This window comes from Crocuta crocuta, unplaced genomic scaffold, assembly GCF_008692635.1.
Source record: "Crocuta crocuta isolate KB4526 unplaced genomic scaffold, BGI_CrCroc_1.0 scaffold190, whole genome shotgun sequence".
In the NCBI taxonomy this organism is placed as follows: Eukaryota; Metazoa; Chordata; class Mammalia; order Carnivora; family Hyaenidae; genus Crocuta; species Crocuta crocuta.
In genome coordinates, this window is record NW_027527955.1 from 6,819,676 (window position 1) to 6,846,768 (window position 27,093).

Below are 27,093 nucleotides of genomic sequence, written 5' to 3' on the forward strand. Positions count from 1 at the left end.
CGTTACCATCATGCCTGAGACAGGAAGAAAAACAAAAACCTTCAATACAATAAGGGGGCTTAGAAGGTCATACTTAAATTAACAGCTTTTGGTTTTTTAAAGTTTTTGATGACTTTAGCAAAGTGGAATAACCATCAAGGGTAGTTTTCTACAAAATTACACACACACACCCTCTAAAGAAGAAAAGTTATTATCTGTGAGAAATTAAAATCTTTGTAAAACATTTAAATTAAGCATAAGGGGATTCTGCAAAGTAAGGGGGCAGCTGAAAAACACTCATTACACAGGCAGCAATACATGCAATTCTTAAAGTAGCTTTTAGGGATTTAGCAGTCAAGAAAAACCTCTACAGGCTTAAAGTTATCCAAACTTCAACTTTTAAAAATCTTGAGCAACAGATGAGAAGTTGGAGCATTTACTAACTCCACCTACAGGCTCATCTACTGTCGACCCCTCCTCATTCCTACCCTTTCCCAGAAGTCTTCTCCAGGTGCACATTTCTCTTTCTGCCCTATTTCTCTATCAAGCATTTTCTAAGTATTCCTCAGAAATCAGGCCTCTGGATGGAGGTGGTGTTCATGCATATATATGCATATGCATTTTTTAAATTAGCAAACTCCCCCTAAAGCTGCGTGAGTTTTCACTGAACTACCCCGCTTAAAACATCATTCATCCAGCAGTGACACAGGCTACTTATTAGACACCGTATTTTGTCTTCTTCTTGCTAAATGTTTACTTAGTGGCTTCATATAAGAACCATAATTCACCATTTGCTCAAGTTTTCTTTTTAACATGTAGTGAATTTTGTAATTACCGACTTAGAGATACTGTACAAATTTGGGTATGTTTACCATTAGGAGTTTATAAATTTATGATACTGTCCTCTGAATAAATACTTGAAACTGCTCTTGGACACTGAATTTGAAAATGTTAACAGGGACACCTGGGTGGCTTAGTTGGTTAAGTGTCAGACCACTTTGGTTTCAGCTTGGTCATGATCTCACAGTTTGTGAGTTCGAGCCCCATGTCAGGCTCTGTGCTGGCAGCTGCAGAGCCTGGANAAAAAAATAAAAAATAAAATAAAATAAAATAAAATCATATTAACACAGGCGCCTAAGTGGCTGAGTCAGTTGAGCATCTGACTCTTGATTTCGGCTCAGGTCATGATCCCAGCACCCTGGGATGATGGAGCCCCTCGCTGGGCTCCACACTGAACCTAGAGCCTATTTAAGATTCATTCATTCATTCATTCATTCNGTCAGGCTCTGTGCTGGCAGCTGCAGAGCCTGGAGACTGCTTGGGATTCTTGGTCTCCCTCTCTCTCTGCCCCTCCCCACTTGTACTCTATCTCTCTCTCAAAATAAACAAACATTAAAATAAAATAAAATAAAATAAAAAAATAAAATAAAATAAATAAAATAAATAAAAAAAAAAGNCCTATTTAAGATTCATTCATTCATTCATTCATTCATTCTCTCTCTCTCCCTCTCTCTTTCTCTCCTTCTGCCCCTCTCCCCCGCTCATGCTCTCTCTAAAATAAAAAATAAAAATAAAGTTAATATATGATTTTGCAGTGAAAGTAGGTATGTTTATAAAATACTCTTAACTATAAACTAGGTAAAATTTTCTCCCACTTGAAAGCTTCTAAAGTCCTTGAATAAATACAGCAACAAACTAAAAGTCTGAACAAGAGTAAAAAAAAGATTTTTGTGTAAACAAATACCTGTTCACTAGAGAAATATCCATGCACATATTCAATTGCTTTTAATTTGTACTCTGTCAGAACAGCCTAAAAAAAGAAAAATAGAAAAACAGGATTAGTATACGCAAGCTAAACAGTTATATGCATATATTGATATTGCCCAAGCATCATGGCAGCCCTTCTTCAGCCCCAGCACAGGCAGCTAAAGTCACTATGGGGACATGACATTCTACCCTTCCAGGTTCCACGCTGTAAGGGATACACGGAGACAGCAGGGACATCTCCTGCATCTCCCTAATCACTCCTACAAGGAAAAGGAAGAGAGCTGCAGGAGAGAAGATTTGACGTTAATACAAATTCCATACGGAATTCCTGTAAATGTCATTAGAGTTTCAGAACATCCCAAAGTCAACCAAACTGTCATTTTTGAGAAGACTAATTGTATCAGACATTATTCATGTACTCACGCATCAGTTATCAAGCAGCTCTTATGCGCTAACTGATGGAGAAACAGGAATGACAAGGTCTGGTCAGGTTCTCAGTATTTCCACTAGAACGGAAGACCCCCAGGGACGACCCTCACTTTAATCTGTGTGTCTGCTACTAGCTGGCAGTGTGGCCTTTGAAAGGCATTTTAATTACCCTGATAACCTTTTTACCCATAAAAAGGGAAAAACATTCACTCTCTACCTCAGAGTTGCTGTGAAAATTAAAATAGTCAATAGTAGATCTGACATATAATAGTACTCAGTACGTTATGGTTTCTTTCCTCACAGGGCCTCTATCAACGGGAAGTTCAGAGAGAAGTACGATGGTCTTAACCAAGCACTATCCACAGCCGTCTGAAATCACATGTTGTCCTTGCAACTGTCTGCCAAACTTAGAGATGAAAACAGTAATTTAGTAACTACTAATCATTAAAAATCAACTAACCCCTTTGTGTTTACTATAAAACAATATTTGTACTTGCCATATATATCATTTTGCTAAGAAAAAATATGAACAGCTTACTCAAAGAAACATCCAGGTTGCCTAGTTGTTTCTCAATGAAAAGAGAAGTGAGGAAGAGAGAACGGGATTCTGGGTAAGGTACTGTTACTGTTGAGATGTAATCTCCGGAAGTGATTATCTGGTTTAAACCAACTTATATTTACAAAGTCTGAAAGCAATTTAAAAAAAAAAAAATACAATAGCAATTTTCATTTAGATATGCCTACGTCTTTATCCCATTTTAATAGACTTAAGACAATGTTGACATATCTAATTTGGCATAGACGGCAAAATATCTATTTTGCTTGCAGACCAGAAATAAAGATTTACATAAGAACGTAAATTGCTATCTCATGTATGATTTTAGTCACTGGAAAATATCCTATTCCCCTCATTAGTATTTGTGTGTGTGTGTGTGTGTGTGTGTGTGTGACCTTTTCACAACATAGAGGCGAGAGATCTTGCAAATTGTACCTTATAGCTTCCAAAAGTAGAAATCTACTGGTCTACCTGAACACACAATTTACTTCCTCATAAACAGTAGTTAAATATCAGCTCATGAACAAATTGTTACAAATTCTAAACATATAGTTGACAAGCTGATATTTTATTGCAAATCTAACTGGGACAAATCGGACTTGCAAAAGCTGACATTTTGACCAAAAGCAAGATTCAGCATTATCAAACATGTAAATTTAACCTAACACGCGAATCTGAAAAACAGTTTTATGAAGGATGAAGAAAATTAACACTCTGCTTTATAGAGAATGCAGAAAAACAGCACGTTCACAAGCAGTTTCATTAATTTCATATTTCATTGAAATAAATCAATCACCAGGGCATAAAGTAACAAATCCTTCTCCGTCAGTCAAGGTTACGGTTTGGAAATGGCAAGAAGTTCCAAGCAAAGCACTCAGTATTAGCATACTAATGGTACAAGTCACTCCAGGTATTTGCTTGGCTCAAGGCTAAATTCCAAATTCTGGGAGGTAGGTTACATACAACAGCTTCAAAAGCAGCAAACATTTAGAAAACCGGAAGAAAAAAAGTGTTGAAATTCAAGTTACCGAAGCCCATTCGTAAGAATGTGACTTTAAACCTAATGACATTTGGACATTGTGTCCGTCCAGGCAACACACAGCCTATCTTGAGATTTGAAAAACCTGCCATGAGAACTACGATTAAAAAGTAGTTCTAATTTTCAGTGTTAGGTTACTGAAAGAGGAGACAAAAAGTTCAGAAATACTAACTCACTTTTCCGCAAATACAGAGCTATTAAAGATTTGTAGAGCCGGCTTCAGAAGGAGGATTCTTTGAATATATTTTCCACGATACCGCGCTGATTGTCAAGTTCAGCGTTACTAACTTAATTTCTATTTGTATCGTGATATGTATCAAGATTCAAGCTCCTATAGTGGACATTAAAATTCCAACCAATTTTGCAATCCTAAAACTCGTTACTTTGTACCATCGGCACGCAGTCTCTCAAACAATTAACGACGAGAATTCGTAGCTCATTGATCGATTTAAGGAATTACGTGAAATTACCTTTCTAATTTCATCCAACACCGTTTCAAAGGACTTTTTGTCCATCTTGATTAGTTTCGACGTGGTTTAAACAGCTGCACTCTCAATCACAAATGTTCATCCCTGGTCTGCTCCAATAGTAAAAATGTTTACAGCGGAGGAAAGACTCCAGGAGCAAGAAAAAGGATGCAAAGAGGTAGGTAGACAGTACTTCAAACTCTGCAAAAATATCTAAAAATGGACACTTATAAAAACTTTTTGTTAAAAGCAAAAACCGTCAGGTGTTCCCAGCTTCATACAAAGCTTCAGGACACCTCGGGGAAGAGCCCCGGTGCTCTCTGAGTCCTGCAGAGAAGCCCCGGGTTTGGCAGCCGGAGCTGAGCTTCGGTCCCCTGCAACGGAAGGCCAGGCGCCGCCGGGGACAGGTCGTGAAGCCGCTCTCCCGGCTGGAGCGGCCAGGAGAGCAGATGCACCTGCGCCCCGGGTCCTGCGGGCGGCGAGGAAGGAGGTACCGGCCTCTCAAACCCGCACCGGCGCCTCGGCCGCCGGTCGCCGCCCCTCACTGCCGCGAACCTGGACTCATGGCCCGACTTGCGCTCAACTCCAGCAGCTACGCTGGCTCCCGAGTCCCGCAGCCCGGGCAGCGGAGGCCGGGCAGGCTCTTTGTTACCAGCTGCCACGGCTTCCGGGAGCGGGCCGGCAGCCGGGGAGCACCGAGAGCCGGGCGAGGGGGCCTCACTCTCCGGTAGGGGGGCTCCCGAATACCGCGGCGCCCACAGCGTCTAGAGCCCTTCCTGGTTACCCCTACAGCTCCCACCGGCTCCTGGGGGCCTTTGACGAGGCCCGTCGCGCCCCAGTAAACTCAACCCTGCGCCGACGGCTTAGGCCTCTCTTTCCCGAAAGCCAATGGAGGGGTCCTGGTGTGGGAACGTAGGTGTCTATAGCAAATGCCTGGATTCCTCGGAATCGGAGGTAGCCGGAATCGTTCTCAGAGCTTGAAGACCATTTTTTGAGAGTCACATTTCTATTTTCCTGGTTCGAATGTGCTCGAGTATGGTTTTTCAAACTTAATTTTTAAAAAATGAACGTCGAGTGGTTAAGGCATATCTATGGATACCCTTATTTTTGGCGGACGGGCTAAGTCCACAGTGTGGGCCGCCCCAAGGGGCGGAATAGGGTGGTCAGCGGGTCAGCCCGAGCCGCGTGACCTGGGGGCGTGGACCCCGAATGCGCCGAGAAACCGCTACCTGAGCTCTGATTTTCTTTCACCCCGGTCTGTGCTCTCCTCTTGGTTCTCAAAACCCGCACATCCAGGGAGAGGGAACTGGAGATAGGAGCTTGGGCCCCGAGGTTGGGCCGTCGCCCTATGCAGCGACGAATCGCGTGAACCTGAGGCCGTTGGGTGGCCCCCAGCCGCCTGCGGACCCTTCCGTCTCGTCATGGCGAGATTCTGGGTCGGCCTGGCCGGCGCCGGCTTCTTTCTTGCGTTACTGGTTTTGCATTCGCGGTTTTGTGGCTCCCCGGTGAGTTGAGCAGTGAAGAAATGTGTGTCGGGTGTGTGGGGACGCTGTTGAGAGGCGACACCGCTGTTGCGGGGTGCGGGTGGAGTGCTCTGTCTCCCGCACTAGCTTGTCTCAAAACCCGCACCGGGGGCGCAGCTGCCCACGTCTCGCTTTGTCTCCACGGGTTAAAAAGTTTGTATATGATGCATCGCCGATTTCCTGTGTTCTTTGTTTCCCCAGATCCCGCTACGTCTCAAGTAATTTGCAGGTTTGTACGGTGGCCCCCTGGGTCTTCAGGCTCTAAACCCATTCCCGAATCATTTCTGTCCAGCTGTCTCAGCACCTCCTTGCCACGTGTCAAGGCATGCTTAAAAATAAGCATTTACCTGGGGTGTTTCTTTTTTTTTTTTGTATTTTAACTAGAGAGTAAATTGAATCTTAATTTTTTTTAAAGGTTTTAAGAAAATTTGCTTTTCAAGTTTCTTGGAGAACCAAGGAAATTCTATACCGGCTGGATGTGGATTGGCCTAATCATCCTGAATACTTCACTGGAGCGACATTTAGTGTTGCAATTGACTCCCTCAGCGGATTGGTTTACGTAGCCCAGGTGAGTAAAATATGGATTAAAAAAAAAATTATGAACACAAAAGAAACAACTTCCTGTTTTGCTGCTGGAAGTAACCATATATGTTTACATTATGCTAGTTGTGAAATTTGGCTTTTGGATTGGCTTTAATATTTTGGTTTCGAATGTAATAACTCATATTGTTAGGTTTTGAAGCTGGTTTTCTGAACGTTATTAAATTTCTCAATTAACCTTTAATTTTTGTTTCTCTCTACCAAAGTAAAGATTACTTTCTAAAAACTGATCCTATCTAAGCAGTTATTTTTATATACCTTCAGAGAGGGGATAACATCCCAAAGGTATTAGTGTTCACAGAGGATGGATATTTCCTACGATCCTGGAATTATACAGTTGACACACCTCACGGTATATTTGCAGCCAGTACACTACATGAACAATCTGTCTGGATCACGGATGTAGGAAGTGGTATGTGTAGTAATATCTCTTAAATTATCTTGCTAGAAATCCTATTTTTATCCCTGTTCTTGCTTATATGCTTTAAAATCAAGAATTGCTAAATCTAATCGTAATTTCTTTAATGACTTACGAAATCACTTCTTTCTAAAAATCTTTACATTGTATTTCTGTAGAGTCAAGACATTTAACAAGGAGGCTACAGTTGTGATTTTTCCATTAACATGTCAAGGGACTTTTCCTCCTTAAAGTACCAGTTGTGAGAGTATACTTTCATGGATGTTTTTATACTTTGTAAAAAACATCAGCTGCTCCTCCCAGGTTAAATAATTGTAAACCTCTTCTGTGAAGCCAGAAAACTAGCAATCTCTGAAAATTAAGGGAGTCCCTGTCTCGTTTTCCTTTACCAGTTCTCTTTCAAAAGAGATTGTGCCAAGAAACCAGAACTACATTGTTCCCCAAAATGCAAGATTTTCAGAAACTGCTGGTGTTAATGTGTCTGAAATCCTACCAGCTCCAGCATGTCTGAAATTTTCCTTCCATCAAGTATTTGTTTAGTAGAGTGTGTTGTAAATCAAAGGAAGCACAGTTGAATTTATGGCTGTGAATGTTTTCAGAGGTAGCTGTTGGCGTATTCTTGTGGCTTAAGACAAGACACTACCAGAGATAACCTGTCATTATTATTTCAGGATCTCAGGAATGAATGAGATCATAAAGATAGTATTTCTAGTAATCTTTGGCCCAGTTACATTCATGGCTTGAAGGACGTCCTGTTTCTTCACTTCTTGCTAATTCAGATGCCACTTTGGAATTAATGAACTCTCAGTTTTTGAGGTGCTGTTAACTATTTGTTCTCAGAACCCAAGAGATTTCTGAGCCTCAGTCGATAATCCATTTATTTCAAAATGTAGTTTGGATGGTAAGATTTTGGTTAGAAAAAAATCTAGATTACTTCTGAGTTCATTCTAATACTGTAATGAAATATGGCTTTTCCACTCCTTTTTTCCCCCAGGATTTACTGTTAAAGGACTTTACTTTTTAATTTATTCCATTCATGTGATTTTTTTTTATAAACTACTTCACTGATTCCCACAAATAAAAAGAACACACATGACTTCTTCATTCTTTCCATTATAGCTGTTTTTTTTTCATGCACAAATCCAGAGACACTTTATATTCCTTCCCATATTTTGAAGAAATACATTCCCTTTAATAAAAATATGGCTGTAAATGAGCCTATTAAAAGAAAAAAACTCCACAACAATGTTCTCTACTGGTATTCTGTGTCTTTTGCCAATTTTTTAGAAACTTTGAAGATTGCATTCTGTAATAATATTATGTTCTCTTATTATTGCTGCAAACTAACTCAAACTTTCAAGTCAGGTATAATAATAAATACATTTTTTTAAGTTAGAATAAATCTACTTTTTAAGCTCAGTGTATCCAGTTTTTTTTTTTGTTTTTTTTTTTTTAATATTTTATTTATTTCTGAGAGAGAGACAGCATGAGCAGGGGAGGGTCAGAGAGCGAGGGAGATACAGAATATGAAACAGGCTCCAGGCTCTGAGCTAGCTGTCAGCACAGAGCCTGACATGGGGCTTGAACCCACAAACCAGTGAGATCATGACCTGAGCTGAAGTCAGACGCTTAACCGACTGAGCCACCCAGGCACCCCATGTATCCAGTTTGTTTTTTGAATGCCTAACAGTTTGGTCTTGGTATGCCTTCAAGTTGATTTCTGTTAACTGCTCTATGGTTTTTTCCTACTTACTAATACCTTACTTTATATTTTTGCTTTTAAAGAATTTCAACTCAAAGAAGTCTTAATGTAAGTGAGAAGATATGATACTAGCAATTTGGGAAGATGTATTCCCTTCTTAGAAGAAAAGTTAATGAGTTGAATTTGAACTTGTCTCCACTAGGAGAAAGTGTAGTTTTAAAAATCTGTATTCTAGTGAACTTTTTGTTGACCTACTAAAATTTGAGAGTGTATGATTGACTGAAATAATGATTTTCAAATATAAGTTCTTTTCCAGTTTTTTCCCCAAGGAATGCTTATTCAAGGTTGTACTCATGATGAAAAAAGAAAATGATATACCCATAATTTAACATCACAAGTTTCCTGTATAAGGACCCAATTGTTTGGTTTTATTTATTTGAATTTAGAATCTGCTTATTTTGGAGTACCTGAGATTTTAATTCATAACAAATTTGGTTGGCACTAATGAAGAAGCTCAATTGCTTGTGAAATATGGCATTCAATTATCTGAGCCTATTAACTTTTTGTTACTGTTTAATTAAATTTTTGCTTTCTGCTTGCTTGAAAAACATGAATGTTTGGACAGTAGTTGTATTTGTGAAGTGTGTGTGTTTGTCTTTATAGGATCCTATGGTCATACTATTAAAAAGTACAATTCCTTTGGTGATCTTGTTCAAGTCTTGGGCACCCCAGGCAAAAAAGGCACTAGTTTGAATCCCCTGCAATTTGATAACCCCGCAGAATTATATGTAGACGACACGGGAGATATTTACATTGTGGATGGAGATGGAGGATTGAATAACAGATTGATCAAATTGTCCCAAGGTACCTGGCTTAATTTTGTACGGTATTATAAGAATATTATTTAATACATTGGATTTGCTTAATTTGTTTGATACCTGGTAAATATAACTATTGCATGTTATATATGAAGCTGTGTATAAAGGACTCAAGTGAGTTGTGTGGGATGGCCAATAATAAATGATTCTCATAATAGGCTTGCTTAATTCTCTCTCACAAGGTAGGTGTTTGCTTTGATTGAAACTGGAGGCAGTTTGGGGGTTTATAGTGGGCTCAAGAAGTAAGTGGTTATCCTATCCAGTTAAGAGTGAGGAGATTAGGAATCTGGCTTCCCAGAGCTGAGATATCCTTCAGTTTGATTGATCAGCTAAGGGTTTCCTTGTATTTAGTGTTGTGTGTCAGTAGTATTCTAGGTTCAGGTCTATCTCAGATGGAACAGTTAAATGGTATTCCGTGGTATGGGTTGTTAAGGTAAAATAACATAGGAGAAGGAGAAACTACCGTTGACTGGAGAAGGAGGGCAAGAGTTCATAAAAGAAGTAGCTCTTGAACTAAACTGATTTTGGTGGGAGAAGAAGAGGGTGGGAGGAGCGATCCCAGGCTCTATCACACAAGGTCTGCAGGTGGTAATTAGCAAGTTTTACAGGAAAGGAGCTGAGGATGTAATTTTTGAATAGTGGGAAGTAAGATTTGGGATGTTCTTGAAGCCTTAGCTAAGAGTTTTGAAGCCATAATTTTGCCTTTAAAAAGTCTAAGGCTTTTTAGTGGGACAGTTATGTTATAGAAGCAGAGTTTTTACATGACACTGTATCAAGGTATATTTGCAGTAAACTCTGTCATTTGGACAGAACATAAACTCCTACGTGGAGGCTATGTAGTCAGCTTATCAACCAATAACTAAGTTTGGTTGGTGATAGCTAAAGGGAGGTGAAATGGGGATAAAGCAAGAATCAAAAAATTCTCTGAAAGAACCCCAGGAGAAAGACTGAACGTGGGTGTATTGGTTTCTTGTGGCTATGATAAAAAAAAAAAAAAGGAAAAAGTTGCCACAGGGGAGCCTGGGTGGCTCAGTCAGTTAAGCATCTGATTTTGGCTCTGGTCATGACCTCAAGGTTTGTGAGTTCAAGCCCCACTTGGGGCTTGTTCGAGCCCCTCTTGGGGCTTGCTGCTGTCAGCGGAGAGCCCACTTTGGATCCTCTTCGCGCTCTGCCCCTCCCCCACTAACTCTGTATCTCTCTCAAAACTAAATATTTTTTTAAAAAATTGCCACAAACTGGATGGCTTAAATGGAAATGTATTCTGTCGTGGTTTTGAGATGCAGAAGTGTGAAATCTAACGGGCAAGCCGTGCTCCCTCCAGTGGTTCTGGAGGAGAACCCCTCTTTGCCTTTGCAGCTTCCTGTGGCTCCAGCTCCCCTCGGCACAGTGAATCTCCAGACTCTGCCTCTGTCTTCAGATGGCCGCCTTTTCTGTGTGTGTCTGTCTCAAATCTCCCGCTCCTTTCTCTTACAAGGACACTAGTCGTTGGATTTAGTGTCCACTCTAAATCTAGGATCATCTCTTCACAAGATCCCTAACTTCGTTATATCTCTGAGACTCTGCGTCCAATAAAGTCACCTTCACAGATGCAGGATCCCCTGTTACTCAGGCTCAGACGTATCTTTTGGGCGTAGGGTACAATTCAACCTATCATGGGGGTAATAAAGGAGACAATATGAAACATAATGTGAATTACTAAGCTCAGAGGAGTTGTAATATAAATTAGTTGGGAAGGAGTACCAGTTTGAGGGAGATGTTGACATGAATCACAAACAGTGGTTTTCAATGATAAAAAATTCAAACGGAGATAGTCATTAAAGAAGTCACTTAATTGCTTCAAACAAAGAAGGAATTTTGTTTCTTCTGGTGAAGCATAAGAATTAGACAAATTGGTTTATAAACAAAAAGCCGGAAAAGCATAATTATAATAGGCGTTATAATTGAATAGTATGTTTGCAACTTAAGACATAAAATATAATATGCAAAGGTATAAGGTATTCTATATGTGGCTCTGACCAACTATGTTTACCTCTGTCAGATTTTATGATGCTTTGGCTGCGTGGAGAACGGGGGACGGGGCCTGCCCAGTTCAACATACCTCACAGTGTTACAGTTGATTCAGCTGGTCGGGTAAAAATACACTCATTGTGTCTGGAACTGTGTATCTGTGTGTGTGTGTGTGTGTGTGTGTGTAGTGTATGGACCTATACTTTTTGATCTTGGTGCACATGTGTGTGTCCTGACATCAAATATGTATGAACGTTTGTGGTTGTGTGTATCTGAGTACGTCTGGGCAGTCTCTTTGGGGCTGGGGATACCCACATACTCTTATAAATGTTTGGGTCCCGTAGTGGAGGGAGTTCCCCAAATATTTAAAAATGAACAAAATAGATTTTCTATGTCACTTAAAGGTAGAAGGAACAAATAAAGGAATAGACCATAAATGAAGTTACCTGAAAAAGAAACGAGTCGCCCTCCCACTAAGAAAACTACGACATGTTTGAAAATACTTTTAACTTTAGAATTAAATTAATTCTAGAATATGTTGGTCAAAGGGGAGAAGGGAGAGGTCAGTTTTGGGACCTTGAAATCAAGAGCCACCTAGGCAAGCTCCCTTCTCACTAGCTCCAGTGTGAGGAATAGAAAACTTTCACTGACACCTTTCAACCCAATTCTTTTTTCCCACCCCGTCTCTTTTGCACACCTGTAAGTATACATACCACTTCTTTGGGGCTACTTTCCCAAGACCAAATCCCCGGCCTAAATATTACCTTAGTTTCTCCTTCTGTTTTCCTGTAGTGGCCTGTACTTCCTCATTATGGTAACTGTCACACTGTCATATCAATGAATCGTCTCCCATGACAGTGTAGACGGCATACATGCACGTACTGAAGCTCTTTTGCTTTATACCGTGGTGCCTGGCGCAGAGTAGTCACCCTGTACGTAAGTGAAGTGACTCAACGACTTTCTACACAGTGGGTGCACCAGACAACCTTGGCTTCATACCGTGAGGAATTTAATCCCTTTCCACTTCCGATTCTGTGGTCGGCAAGCGACCTTCTGATTGTGATTTGGCTTCCTATGTAGACCAAGTGAGAATGTTTTAATCATAAAATCTTTATAAGTAGTTCTCACTATAGACAGGAAGGTAACTGAACATGCGAATTCTGCCTGTAAGTGGGGAGCTAAAGAGTTGGAGTTCTGGTTTTAAACACATGACACTGCTGAGCCTGGTTAACTTCTCCCTTTGTGGGATAAGAACAAAATCCAGTTTCTGAGTAGGCAAGACTTAGACGCTGGTAAATTCTCCACAGTGATAAGTGCCCCTTTGAGAGGCCTTGGAGAACATCTGATGGACGTACTCTGGCTTCTGAAGGAGGAGACATGAGGATGTTCACGATGTTCAGACGCGCTCATGTTGTAACCACAGCCCTGCTCTTCTGAACATTTTACGTGACTAACTCATTTAGTCCTCACCCAGCCCTGTGTGAAAAGTTCATTAGGTGCAGAGCCCAACTTGCTGGTGTTTCTTAAACAAGATTTCTCCAATTTTGTTCAGTAGAAAGATAACGGTAACAATCTAAAGTATTATTCAATCTTAGGATCTAAATTACATTTCTTCCTGGGTCACTCATCTAAGACAATCCCCAAATCATTAAGGAATCCATTCTTACTAAAGAATCCGGAATCAGGAAAAGATCTTGAGAAATTGCCTTACTTAGGGATCAGCACCCTTTCTGAAGTGACACAGCGAGTCCTTATTTGTGTCTTATTGTAGATGAGTTTAGTGGCTACTAAAATTCACACATATTGACAAATACATAGTCAGGGTTACCTTGAAGAAGTAGCCCCTGAATCCACAAACCCAGGATCCTGAAAGGAGGAGGTGGAGGTCAGCGGGGCTGGCCCATACTGCCGGTCCATTCTTGCGTAATCCTAGCTGCGTGTCATAGAATCACTTCACTGTCTGTATGCTGTAGGCTGCACGCGTCAAATATAGTACAGGAAAGGCCTTTTAAAGTGAATCTGCTTTCCTGTTTTATAACAAGTTTCCTTAATAACTCATACCAGCCTGTAGCAAAACTAAATTAGACCCATTGTTAGGCTCCTGTCGTTCTTAAAAGCTACTGAAGTCTAAGCTTCCTCTTTCAGTGGTTGGCACTTGGGACGTACCGCGGTAAAGAGCAGGTGGGTGTTGCTGCAAAAGGAGTGAACACCCTAGCCTGAGCATCCCCAGGAACAAGGCCGCGTTCCCTTACTTCTGTCTTCTGAGGAACTGACAGAGTAGCAGTACTCAGCCGGAAACTGATTGTCCTGGGAGAGGAATGAATGCTGTCCCTCCTCAGTGCCTCTCATCTTCCGCATCTTAATGGAGGACTCCGGTTTTCTTGTTATTCAGATGTTTGATAGAGCAGACCCGGGTATTATCTATGGGCTTTGACCTAAGACGGTGGCCGGTAGTGGTCTCCCACTTACCAGAAGCTCACTTCGAACAAGGGATTTAAACTTTCTGAACTTTAATTTCCTGTCTGGAGATAGGGCTTTCTTGGGGCCCTCTAAGTACCAGAGGAGATGATGTATGTGGAACGTCCATCCCGTCCCTCTCCCCTTTTGTTTTCTTTCTCATTATGATGTGGATCTTTTGCAAAAAACGTTTTGTTGATTTCTCAGGTATGGGTTGCTGACCGAGGAAATAAAAGAATTCAAGTATTTGATAAAGACACCGGGGAGTGGTTAGGAGCATGGAATAATTGTTTCACAGAAGAGGGACCTTCTTCTGTCAGGTAATGTTTCCTCTTTTTTTTTTTTTTAAATGCTTGTTTTATCTGATTTATGTTTGCTTCTCTGAAGAGCTAGCTGAAAGTTTAAAATACTATTTTCAGAGGGTGGAAAAGGAGCAGAAACAAGTGCGCGGAGAGCACACAATCGTATTTCAGATCCCAGGCAGAGGAAAAGCGGTTAAGCGCCCAGCGCACTGGGATCCGGGTCTCAGAGACAACGTACGCTAGGCCCCCTACAGCGCTCACCCTCAGGATGCATATGGCGAATTTTTAAACATACAACGAAAATAGAAATCTTGAGTCTGTGGTGTTAGCCTAGCACCAACTCTCCATTAGTTTCATTTTGTGTGGTACTCGCATCTTAGTTTTTTTGGTTGTTTAAGCTAATCTTTGGCTACGTCTGCCATCACAGATCCTTCTTGTCTCATGAAGAGAATTAGACAAACTTAAATTCTCCTCGAGAGCACCCTTCAGCAAGTCTTCGTGCCCATTGTTGTTTAGTGCTATGGGGGAGAAAAATGTTGATGAAGTAAACATTTCTGTTGATTTTGCATACATTTATTCTGTAAAATGTCTCTCTCCTTAGATTTTCCCCTGACGGGAAGTACGTGATCACAGCCCAGCTGAATCTCAGTAGGGTCTTGCTGGCGGCCGCACCCCCGGTGGGAAGCATTGGCAACTGTTCTGTGGTCAGCACGATCCAACTAGCAGATGAGGTTTTACCTCATCTCTTAGATGTCAGTGCGCAGACTGGTGCAATCTACGTAGCAGAAATTGGAGCAAAGCAAGTGCAAAAATATGTCCCAATGGAGAGCTATTTTCCTTCATTCACACATTCGTAATGTTTCTTTTCCTGGAGATCTTTCAAGTGGAAGTTCAGAGTCTCAAATTCATTGTCATGTTCTTACAAATAATGTTTAAACACAAGAATTTGTTTCTTTGTTTTTCCATGATCTAGTGATGGGAAGAATTTGTTTTTATGTCATTCAGAGCCATATGTTTTGTTGCTGTTCTCATGACTTACTTTTACCTGTAAGTGCATAAGGCTATTTTAATGAAGGAAATGTAATTCTAAAAACTGGGGTCTGAAAGAGGGACTAAGATTGTAACGTAGGTATTTGCCCGGGCAGACCCAATCCTCTCCGGGAGCAAGACGGAAGGGAATAAAAGTGGGTTTTGCAGGCTGTATTGAATTTCATGTGAAGGACTATGAACCTCCAGTTTGTTCACCTCGTATAAAATGTACATTTTGAGAGATTAAGTCAGATTGATGGGTACCCACAGGATGCTAGCGCCTAAAGATTCAGAGATGAAGAATCAGGACTTCCCTTTGTGAGCCTTTTCAGTAGCATATAGTCCAGTGGAGATCAAGTGTGCAAACTGATAGAACACAGTGACAGCAGACCTCAAGTGTGTCATGTGGGAACATTACATCTGACTGGCGGAATCCTGGAGATTTTGCAGGGAAAATCAATTTGAGCTCCTAACTTGAGAAACCAAAGAGTGGAAAACAAGGTGGTCCAAATGGACAAGTTGTAAAAAGTTACAGACTTGCTGCGAAGTTTGATAGGCTTGCTTTTAAAAGCCCAGCTTGCCTGGATCCTTGAGCTATAAGATACTTAATTTCAGCCTCTAAATGTAGAAACAAAACCGCAGGCATTTAAGCACTTTCCTGAAAGGGATCTTTAAAAATAAAAACTGGAATGATTTTATTAAAGGTAGAATTAAAAATAGGGCCCTTCGTTCCTCTTTTGCTTCCTCCCTCCTTCCTCCCCTCCCTTCTTTCCTTGTCTTCCTTTTTTAAAACATGAACTCAGTTCATTCCTAACATTTGTCTACCTCAGAGAAGTTTTAGAATTTTATATATGGGGATATGTACTGAACACTTGAACTATTAAGGTGAATAATTTCTTACCTTTCTATTTCTGTGCCTTTCTACTCTTTGGTCTGAATACTGGCTTCCCAGGAAAGACCGTCTTTTCAGTTCTGGTGTATTCTAGGCTTTGGCGGAGCCTTGCCATATGATCTTTCAGGTCATTCCTCCCCTTTGTCTTCTATTCACCTCTCTCTTTATCCTAGACTCGCACTGTAACCCATGCAGCATGTGAGAAAGCGTGAGCTGACTCTCCTCATCCCCCATTATAGCGGCTGTCTGTTTTCCAGACCTCAAGGGAATCACGCTGTTTTGATGCTCCGATCATATCTTTACACAATTAGAAAGTGAAATTTACCAACAGGAAATGTCCTGTGTTCCAAGGCCTTTGATTAAGTGTGTTTGTGCCACTGATCATGCTGTATGATCTTAAGTGAGTCTTTTTAGTGTTTCTCCTTGTAAAACGAGAGCATTGCTGTCCTTCCTCCTTCAGAAATGCTGCGAGGATCCGATGTCCAGCAGATACAGATGTGCCCTTTGAAATCTACAGCTCCGAGTGCTCGCTTCGGCAGCACATATACTAAAATTGAAATCTACAGCTCCAAGTGCATTCAAGGCAGAAATTCTTTTTTTTTAATTTTTGTTTAACATTTATTTATTATTGAGAAATAGAGACAGAGCATGAGCAGGGAAGGGGCAGAGAGAAGGGGAGACACAGAATCCGAAGCAGGCTTCAGGCTCTGAGCTGTCAGCACAGAGCCCGATGCGGGGCTTGAATCCACAAACTGTGAGATCATGACCTGAGCTGAAGTCGGAAGCTTAACCAACTGACCCACCCAGGCGCCCCCAAGGCAGAAATTCTTAAGAGTTACTTCTACCTGCTTAATTTACCTGATACTGAATATCAAGTTTGCCTTAATTTTGCATTTAGTGCTTTTTTCGAAACTTATCCTCATGAACGTTATGCAGCTCAGCGAATATAGTAAATTTATTTGGATAGAAGGATGTGATTTGACAGTTCTGTTTTGTTTTTAAGCCAGAACAAGAAGTGCAGATATCTCTTAGAAGGAATACAGGTGAGGTAAACTGATCTTGTCATTTCAAAAATGTTGTATTTTTGTTTTATACCAGATTTGTATAAAACTTGCTGAAAGTTTTATTGTCATATATCTTGCTAAAAGTGTGTATTAGCATATTTGTAATCATAGTATTTCACTTTTTTCCTTTGGATTAATTGGTTAAATGACTGAAAAATTTTAAACATACGAATTAAACTTTTGGAAAGAAAAGGCAGTATTATCTGGTCCCCCAATTAATGTTTGATTTTATTGTTATAAAAGCCGTTTTGGAACTTCTTATTCTGTTAAAGAATTTCAGCAATCCTGATGTCACAGGTTGGGGCTGAGAGAGTATCCTTCATCCACATGTAAAGTAAGACTGAAGCGCGCTTTGCTTGAGTTTGCTTTTTGGACTGAAAACCCCGTGGCTACTGGGGAAGGGGTGGTACAAAAGATACTAGGTAACTCTAAGTATTTTTGCTTTAGAAATAGGACCTTTTTGTGACTCTACGGTCTAGATCTCTAGGGGGAGGCATTCTAAATTAGAAAACCGAAGCCTGTAAGTATCATCCCTGACCTCTGTTAGAACATCGGGTCTCTACAATGGAATTCTTAACCTGAGTGAAATTAGAGGGTAAACTAAGAAGACCCATAGGAGTTGTGCTTCAGTCACTTACCAGGTGAAAAGACTCCTCCACGTGTTGCGGCTGTCAGGCTCAGTAAAGGCACTGAAGTCCCAACTTCTATTCTGCCTTGCTGTTTTGAACACTGGCTTTGAAAACTGGGTGTACGGGATGGCCCACACTGCAACCAGAAACTCACAGATTTGTGCTCCTTTGATTCACCAGAGTGAATCTGTTGGCATCATTAAAAAAAGTATCCTAAATGTAGGACTTTGTCTTACTCTTTAAAATTTCAGCAATAATCAAATAAAAAACCTTTTTAAAAAGAGTCATATTCATTTATTGAATAAAAACATGAGAGCACAGAGGTGTGAAGGCACTCGGGTGGGTGTCCTCCACCCTCGTACTTGATCGTCCATTGGAGAAAGAAAAGCCACGAAAACAGTTTCCTTTCAGTTCAACCTAGGAGGCGCCTCACTTGCACTTGCACTTGTCTTACCTTCTTGATGCAAGAGAGGGCGGCAGAGTCCTGCTTGTGAGCGTTTCTTGAAACCAGCAGTGGAGCTTCGTCTTTATACTTCTAGTTTTTAACAATTGAGGTTAACCATACTTTAAATTTTTTGTCTTTTTCTTTAGCTTGTCTGTCTTGAGGACATTAGCTTATAGGTGATGTCCTTTCCAAGGGTTATTGGGAATTTTTACTGTTTAGACATTCCCATGTTTAACCAAAACAAAAGAAACCCAAAACGCTTTTCAATAAAAGCCAAACTAACAGAAGTGAATGACTCATTTTAAACTGAAACGTGAAGAGGAGTTCAGTGCAATAGAAAATACATTCATGTTAGCAGAGAATTAACCCTTTTCTCCTTACTTGATTTTTTTTTTTTTTTTTTGCTTTAAACAATGTTGCTTCATGGTTGCTGGCTCTTTTACAAATAAGAAAAATGGATTCTTTACAAAGAGGTCAAGTAATTTCTCCACCAGATACTTACCCATAGAATCCATGAGTTTGTAGAGTAAGTTAATCCTGTGAACAGGTAGTGACATAGAGACACTTGCTTTGTAAGAACTGAGTGGAATCGAAGCAGTGAAAAATAGCGCTTTTTGAAACTTTTGTTTCTTCCATTGTAAACAATGAAATGATATTGTTATGATTTAATTCTGCTTTTATGTCACGGTGGCCCATCTTGGGGGAGCCTGTTTTTTGCCCCTATGATAGTCTGTGACCCTGGTAAACAGGTTCAGGGTGTGGAGTTTCCCTCCGGTTGCTACATGTAAGAGAGAATCCAAAAGCAGTGGACCAAAATAACATGGTGTTTGGAAATAATTCTGAGACCTTCAAAGGGTGATCATAGAGTAGCATGAGCAGACGTACTGAGCTCTCCTCCAGAATGAAGATAATGAATGGAAATTAGTGTGGCCAGTTGGTCCAACTTAGAGAACACTCCAGCAAAGAGCAATTCAGCAGTGAACAGACTGTTCATACTGGAAGTGGTAAAGTTCAATGATTCAGAACTTGAAAGCCGGACTTAGGTAGATCTGATTCTGATCCAACCTCTGCCACTTATTTGCTGTGTTGTTTTGAGACCCTGCCTCATTTCTCTCATTCGTGAAATGGAAATATTAGCATTTTCCTCAGGATCATTGTGAATAGAAACAAGATTGTGCATGTAGAACACTAAACCCAGTCCCTGGCACACAGTAAGCACGCCCCACAACGCAAGAGACTCGTTTGTGGTATGTAAGCCAGAGCCCAGTAGTCGCCATCTTTGGGCAGAAATTCTTACACAGGGAAGATAATGAGACGAGATGACCTTCCCTGTTGCGTGATTCCGTGTTTAGTCACACTATTGAAAACTAATACCGTGTAATATACTAAGTCATCTATCATTTAGAAATGGCCACTTTTAAAAAGCATAGATATTTTCAGGTACCAGGAATACGTGGTGAGCAAGGTAGACTCCTTTTCTGGAATATACATTCTAAAGAACAGTTTGGAAAAAAAAAAAAAAAAGTGAAATCCTGATGAGAATTTATGGTAAATCTTAACACTTGGTAGGCTAAATAAACATGCATTCTCAATTTTCTTCCTTATGTCATCTTGGAGACGGGAAGAGCTAGCTGCTTGCTTTCTCAGCCCAACTAGCATGTAGGGGTAGTTGCATGTAGTGGTAGTTGCTAGTGCAACAAAAATGGAAGTCTACTGGGAGGTTTCTGGAGAATCATTTGCTTTTTGATTTAAAAAAACAAACAAAAAAGCCCCAAAAGATATGCTTAGCACCACTGCCTTCTCCCTTCTTCCCTGACTTGAACTTGAATGTAATGCCTGGAGTTGCAGCAGCCATCTTGGGACTATAAAGCAATAAACCAACATTCTTTTTTTTTTTTTTTTTTAATTTATTTCTAGGGGAGAGAGAGAGAGAGAGAGAGAGACAGCGCGAGAGGGGGAGGGTGGGAGAGGGAGAGNCAGAAACAGGCTCCAGGCTCTGAGCTGGCAGTCAGCACAGAGCCCGACGCGGGGCTCGAACCCATGAACCGGGAGATCATGACCTAAGGGAAAGTCGGATGCTTAACCGACTAAGCCACCCAGGCGCCCCAATAAACCAACATTCTTAAGGAAGGCTGGGATTTTATGATTGGAGGGCCACTGTACCGGCCTGGTAACTCCTTATTCCAGGTTTTTATATGAGGTGATTGAATGTTTTTGCAGATAAAAAGCATTCCTAAGAAATTCAGTATTAAATTACCCTGCATTCATTTGGATTGATATATTTTATGACTTTAAAATTCTATATCCAGAAAAATAAGTCAGTCTGCTCTTATCTCTTATTTTAATGTCCTTCAGTAAGATGTTATTGGTGGGTGTTTTTTTTTTCAATTTTGATTCTGCATTTCTTGTGAGCCACATTAGATTCCTTTGTCAAATTTATCCCATACATTTATTAATTTATGGCTATTACAGTAGGATTTTTTTCCCCATTGCTAATTAGTTTTGGATGGTATAGAGAAAAAGTATTAATTCTTATGTATGTCATCTATTAGCATTAATAAACCCTTATTAATTTTAATTAGCTATTATACATATTCAGATTTTCTAGGTATACCAACCACTCTGAAAAAAAGATACACTTTTCAATATTAAAAAAGATTTTTTTAATTTATTAATTTTTGACAGACAAAGACAGAGACACAGAATCCGAAGCAGGCTCCAGGCTCTGAGCTGTCAGCATACAGCCTGATGCAGGACTCAGACCCATGAACCGTGAGATCACGACCTAAGCCGAAGTCGGACGCTTAACTGACTGAGCCACCCGAGTGCCCGACACCTTTCAATATTTTTATTGTTTAATTTAAAAAATTTTATTGCATTAGCTACATTGTTCAAAATAATGTTAAATGATAGTAGTGATAGGAAGTATCTTCATTTTATTTCTGATTTCAATGGAAATATTGGTACTTTACCAAATAATATATTTGCCTTGAATTTTGGTAATTTTCATACTTAAAAAGTTTTTAATTCCAGAATTTTGTTAAGAATTATTACTTAATTTTATAGTGGGTTTTGGCATTGATATATACAATGTATTGACTAATAAAAGATACAAATTTTTTCTTACAGTTATTGTTGGAAAAACTTTAGTAATTGATTTCTTGCTTGAAACTTCTATTCTTGAGAGAAAGAGGGCAGAAGAGTGCCATTATATAGAATTTATCAATTATGTTCCACCCATCTCCAAAAGGAATTTGAGCCTCTTTACAAAATTTTTTAAATATGTTAAAATAGAGTAATGTCAAAATTTGCATAGAGGGGAGGAAAATACAAATATTCAAAACTTGGATTAACAGTTGCAGCAGTTAAACATTAAGTTAATTCTGAGTTTCTTGTAGCCATAGCAAAGAAGGAAATGTGGATATATAATTTTCATCTAATAAAAGGAAATAGATCCATTCTTTAGGAAACAAGAACTTTTTTCCCCCATTTTTCTACTGCATGGACCTTTAAAGGTGAAATAAAACAATATGCCTTCCACAAAATTTAATATAACATTAAGAAACTTTTTTTAATGTCATGAAAAATCAGGGAAGGTGTGACAAAGGGATAGGGTCTTTAAGCCAGTAATTCAATAAATATTAAGTATTCTTATTTGTTTTATACACCATTGATCGGATGGATGCACAGAGTTTGTCAGGGCTCGATAGAATGATGGTGGTAATGTTCTGTACTTCTGCTGTCCAACATGGCAGCCCCCAGCACATGGGCTTTTGAGCACTTGAAATGCAGCTTCTGTGTCTGAGGAACTGAATTTTCTACTCTAGTTTTACTTAAATTTAAATTGTTACATGTGGCTACTGTATTGGACAAACACAGCAGGTGACTAGGTTTTCATAATAATGACCAACAGTGTGGTTTTACTCAGTTTCCTTGTTCATTTGTGTAATTTGCTTTCTCTGTAGTGTGACCTTTGGCGATGTCTCTAATAATTTCACGAAGATTAAAGATTAAAAATTATCATGCATCTTGAGATATTTAATTGTTGAATCTTTTGTTAAATATTTTCCAAACGAAAGTGAAGTCATTCTGTGCAGAACTGAGGAAAATGGTTCTCAAAAAGCTTTTAAGTATTTATGTGTGTTTGTACTTACGTATTTTATCAGCTCACTTCTGGGAACATATCTATTTTTCTATCATCTTTTTTTCCCTGAAAAAAAACCATTTTTCACATGCAACAACTCAGGTTTCAATGCAAATTTGTCTCACATAGATTTTTTTTTTTAATGTTTATTTATTCTTGAGAGAGAGAGGTAGAGAGCAAGCAGGGGAGCAGCAGAGAGAGAGGGAGAGGGAATCCCAAGCAGACCCAAGAAGAGCCCCTTCCCTCACTCACACTCTGTCTCTCTCTATCTCTCAAAATTAAATAAACATTAAAAAAAAAAAACAGAAGGCTTGAATTGGAAAATCTGTGGCTAAATATAAAGAACTTTTTTCCTTTTAGAAAAATTTAGATAAGTGACTATTGAGGCGCTTAGGTGGCTCAGTCAGTTAAGCATCTGATTCTTGATTTCGGCCTCGGTCATGATTTCATGGTTCAAGAGACCTTGCCCCACTTTGGGCTCTGAACTGGCAGCCTGGATGGACCTTGCTTGGTATTCTCTCTCCCTCTCTCTCTTTGCCCCTCCCTTGCCTGTGTGCACATGCTCTCTCTTTCTCAAAAACTAACTAAATAAATAAATGAACATTAAAAAAAGATAAGTGATAACATGTAGAATTTATATAACATGTAAAAAGAAGACAAAAATATCACAAAGGATGAGATGAGGAAATGAAAGCATACTGTTGTAAAAATATTCTGTGTCTCCCTCTCTCTCTCTGCCCCTACCCCACTTGCACTCTGTCTCTCTCTCAAAAACAAATAAATGTGGGGTGCATCGGTGGCTTAGTCAGTTAAGCATCTGACTTCCGCTCAGGTCATGAGCTTGTGGCTCACGAGTTCAAGCCCTACAATGAGCTCTGTGCTGACAGCTCAGAGCCTAGATCCTGCTTCAGATTCTGTGTCTCCCTTTCTCTCTGCCCCTTCTCTGCTCATGCTCTCTCTCTCAAAAAGAAAAACATTAAAAAAAAAAAACATAGAACTAATAAATAAATAAATAATAGACATTTAAAAATTTTTAAGTGAAAAGGATAAAATGCTATACAAATTGCCAATTCCAAAAGAAGCCTGGAAAAGAAGGAACTGGAACAAAACAAACAGGACAAATAGAAACATGATAGTAGATTTAAACCTGTCATATTAAATACTACATTAAATGTAAATGGCTTAAATACTTCAGTTAATATTCAGTAGTGTCAGAGTGGATAAAAAAAGATATACGAGATAGAAGATATATATAAACTTTATATATAAAGACAAGATAATTAAAAGTAAAAGGATGAGAAAAGATATTCCATTATAAAAAGTGATTACAAGAAAGCTGAAGTAGCTATATTACTGTCAAAGTAGACTTCAGAACAAGAAATATTACCAGAGATAAAGAGAGAAAGCTTATAATGATAAAAGGATCAGTTTTTGTCAGGCTGAGCTAAGAGTCAAAATGTGTATATGATTAGTGGCATTATTCCAGAAATACATTAAAAGGAAAATTGACAATAAAACAGAAATAGACAAATCCACCATCATAGTTAAAAATTTTAAAGCCCATCTCTTAGCAATTGATAGAACAGCTAGACACCCTGTGATCTAGCTGTAGATAAAGATAAAATAAAAATTAAAGATATAGGTGATCTGAATAACACTATCAAATTTAACCAAATCAATATTTATAAAACACTATGTATAAACAACTGCAGTTTACACATTCCTTTTAAGTGCATAGGGAACAGACACTAAGACCACATGCTAGGCCATAAAACAAGCCTCAATAAATTTAGACAGCTTGGAATCATAACAACATATTTTCTGACTATATTAGAATTAAATTAGGGATAAAAATATGGTTTCTGAAAAATCATTGAATAATTGAGAATTAAATACTACATTTGTAAATAATTTGTGTCACAGAAAAAAATCACAGCAGGAATAAGAAAATACCAAGTAAATAAAAATACAGGTCAAAATATGTGAAATTCATTTAAAGCAGTGCTTAGAGATATATTCGTAGTTTTAACTATTTATGTGAGGGGGGACATTGGGGTGGCTCAGTCAGTTAAACATCCAACTCTCAATTTCAGCTTAGGTAATGATCTCATGGTTCCTGAGATCAAGTCCCTGGCTGGGTTCTTTGCTGACAGTGCAGAGCCTGCTTGGAATTGTATTTCTCTCTCCCTTTCTCTCTACTGCTCCCCAGCTTGTGCATGCATGTTTTCTCTCTCTCTCTCTCTCTCAAAATAAATAATTTTAAAAAATATTTATATGAGGAAGAAGAAAATCTGAAATTAATAGTCTATGATTCAACCTTAAAAAGAAATAGAAAAGCAAACAAAATCAAAGATGGGTAAATAAACAAAGAAATAATGAAAATCAAGTAGAAAACAGACAAAATTAATGAAACAAAAAATAGATATTAGAAATGATCAATGAAATGTATAATATATATCAAGAAAAAGCCCAAATTACTAATGTCCAGAATGAATATTATTACTATAGTTCTCATAGACATTAAAAGAATAATAAAGAAATACAAAAAAACTTTATACCATAAAATTTGACCACTTAGCAGTTGGCAGACTTTTCCTGTGAAGGGCCAGACAATAAATATTTTAGGCTTCATGGGTCATGCAGTCCATTCAATTACTCAGCTCTCCCATTATAGCATGAATGCAGCCATGGATAATGTGTAAATGAATGAGTATTGAGATGTTTAAACAAAACTTTACTTACAAAAATTGCTGACACCACCATGGGTATGGATGAATCTGAAAGAGATTATTCTGAGAACAAAAAGCCAGAAATAAAAGAATACATACTGTATAGTTTTATTTATATGAAGCCTTAGAAAAATCAAACGTAATCTATAGTGATAGAATGTAGATCAGTGTTTGTCTGAAGCCATAATGGGTGTTGGTGATTAACTGTGAATGATATGAGGCAACTTTTTTCATATTTTGGAAAAACTCTATATCTTCATTTTGGTGATAGTTTCGTGGCTTTATAACTGTTAAGGTTTATCAAACCATACACTTAAACTGGGTAGGTTTTATTGAATGTAAATTAAACCTCAATAGATTTCATTAAAAATCAAAACAGAAGATTGGAGAATGGGAACAGAAGCAAAACAGATGGGAAAACAGAGAATGAAAACAACAGAAAAGAGACTTCGGTGGAGGAATGGTGGGTGAGAGAATAGCTGTTGGATAATCTTGACCCACAAGTACATTTGGTGAGTGAAAGTACGTGATTAGGTGTAAGAGGAAGTAAAAAGAATGTGAACAGCTGTTGTATAGCAGATGCGAGGAAAACAAACTGAGTGAATTCATTGTCAACTGAAACCAGAGAGCAAGAATATTGAATGTCAGGTATTCTCATTTCCTTTAGTTTCTTTAGCCATGGTTTGTAGCCTAGAGAAAGCAGCGGGTAGGCATTATGAAAGGTTAGGGATTCCAGAGCACATATGGCTAGTAAGTACATAGTGTTAGGAAAGCAATATAGATAGGGCCACCTGAGATTTAAGGGATAGGAGCAGTAAACCTTGGTTAGTGAAGAAAAGGTAGAACAGGTATGCGAGACAGGAAAAGTGAAATGTAAGAATGATTTGGACTAAGAAAAGTACTTGCTATGATTAGTTGATACCTGATGCAACCTGAACTTTCCAAAGTAGTGTAGTAATGGAAAGTAGCTAAGCCTAGAAATACCAAACTCTTCTACCAGGTACAGACTTTTAAAAAAGTCCCTCTCCTCTCTGTAGGGAATAAGCTCAATGGACATCAAACCTATCAACGGGTAGCTTTGACAGAAAAGTATTCACATTCTCCTTAGTGTATGGATCTCAATGACATATTTTTTAAGAGTTATTTGACACCCAGCCTCTCATTTATTATGGGCCTTACAGTCTGCAACGCAGGGTATGCTTTAATGTATAACTCCTAAAAGCATAAGACAAGTTCACTGTAGCAAAAAAAAAAAAAAAAAAAAAGAAGAAGAAGAAGGGGAAAAATGGACTAAAATGTTTTTAGCCTCTCAGAGCCTTAATAGGGCTGATGATGGATGATTCCTACCCAAGAAAAAGAGGACAAAGAGATTTCGGCTCATCAATAAAGCATCTGACTTCTCGAGAAATGGCTGGAGATTAAATTTAAAGTCAATCTTAAATTAATTTGGCAAATGCACATAAAGATTATTACCTGCAACAATAGGAATGTCAAACCTATAAGTATCTATGTGGAAACAACAGCTTATAATTAATATAGAAAAAAAAGAACACTACTTTTCCTAGGTAGGAGCATAGAAAAGGCAATTTTGAAGCAAAAGTGTTATCCGGACGTTTGATAGGACATCAGCTTTCAAGATTATGACTTATTTTTTAATAGCTTTGAAATGTTTCTTGAAGACTCCCCTCTTATACTGACCACTCCCCTTTCAATTCTTAAAGTACTTAGTATTTATTTGTGATTTGGGAACCTAAATATATGTATTCTCAATTGCTTCTGTCTGTCTTGACTTCCGTCAAGGCTGCAAAATAATATAGAATGGAATTTTGGTCTCTTTCATAATGCTTTGCCTAGTGCTATGCACATAATAAATGCTCAATTGATACAGTCACACCTGGCTTCTGAGATCCTTCAACAGTAGAGAATAAGGGAGCTTTTAAGGCAGAATTTCTAGTCTCAGAGCTGACTCAAGAGCAGGAATGATGTATTAAGAGGGAGTCTCTTACAGTGGCTAGTGCAAGCACAGAAAGGAGGAAA

The 27,093-nt window shown here is 39.0% G+C and overlaps 2 protein-coding genes across 2 annotated transcripts in view; one reads left to right on the forward strand and one right to left on the reverse strand.

Annotated features, from left to right (window-relative positions):
- PROSER1 (proline and serine rich 1) overlaps positions 1-5,096 on the reverse strand; it is a 27,555-nt gene extending 22,459 nt beyond the window's left edge. The window contains exons 1-2 of the mRNA XM_077752639.1: positions 4,241-5,096; positions 1,724-1,789 (exon numbers count right to left, since the gene is read on the reverse strand). Of these exons, the coding sequence (XP_077608765.1) occupies positions 1,724-1,789; positions 4,241-4,285 (111 nt within the window). The 5' untranslated portion in view covers positions 4,286-5,096. The remainder of the gene's footprint in view (positions 1-1,723; positions 1,790-4,240) is intronic.
- Positions 5,097-5,384: 288 nt separating this feature from the next.
- NHLRC3 (NHL repeat containing 3) lies at positions 5,385-17,305 on the forward strand. Its single transcript, XM_077752576.1, has 7 exons — positions 5,385-5,742; positions 6,176-6,328; positions 6,625-6,772; positions 9,144-9,344; positions 11,397-11,488; positions 14,030-14,142; positions 14,726-17,305. The coding sequence occupies exons 1-7, from the start codon at positions 5,659-5,661 to the stop codon at positions 14,979-14,981; spliced, it is 1,047 nt and encodes a 348-aa protein (XP_077608702.1). The 5' UTR covers positions 5,385-5,658; the 3' UTR covers positions 14,982-17,305.
- Positions 17,306-27,093: the final 9,788 nt, after the last annotated feature.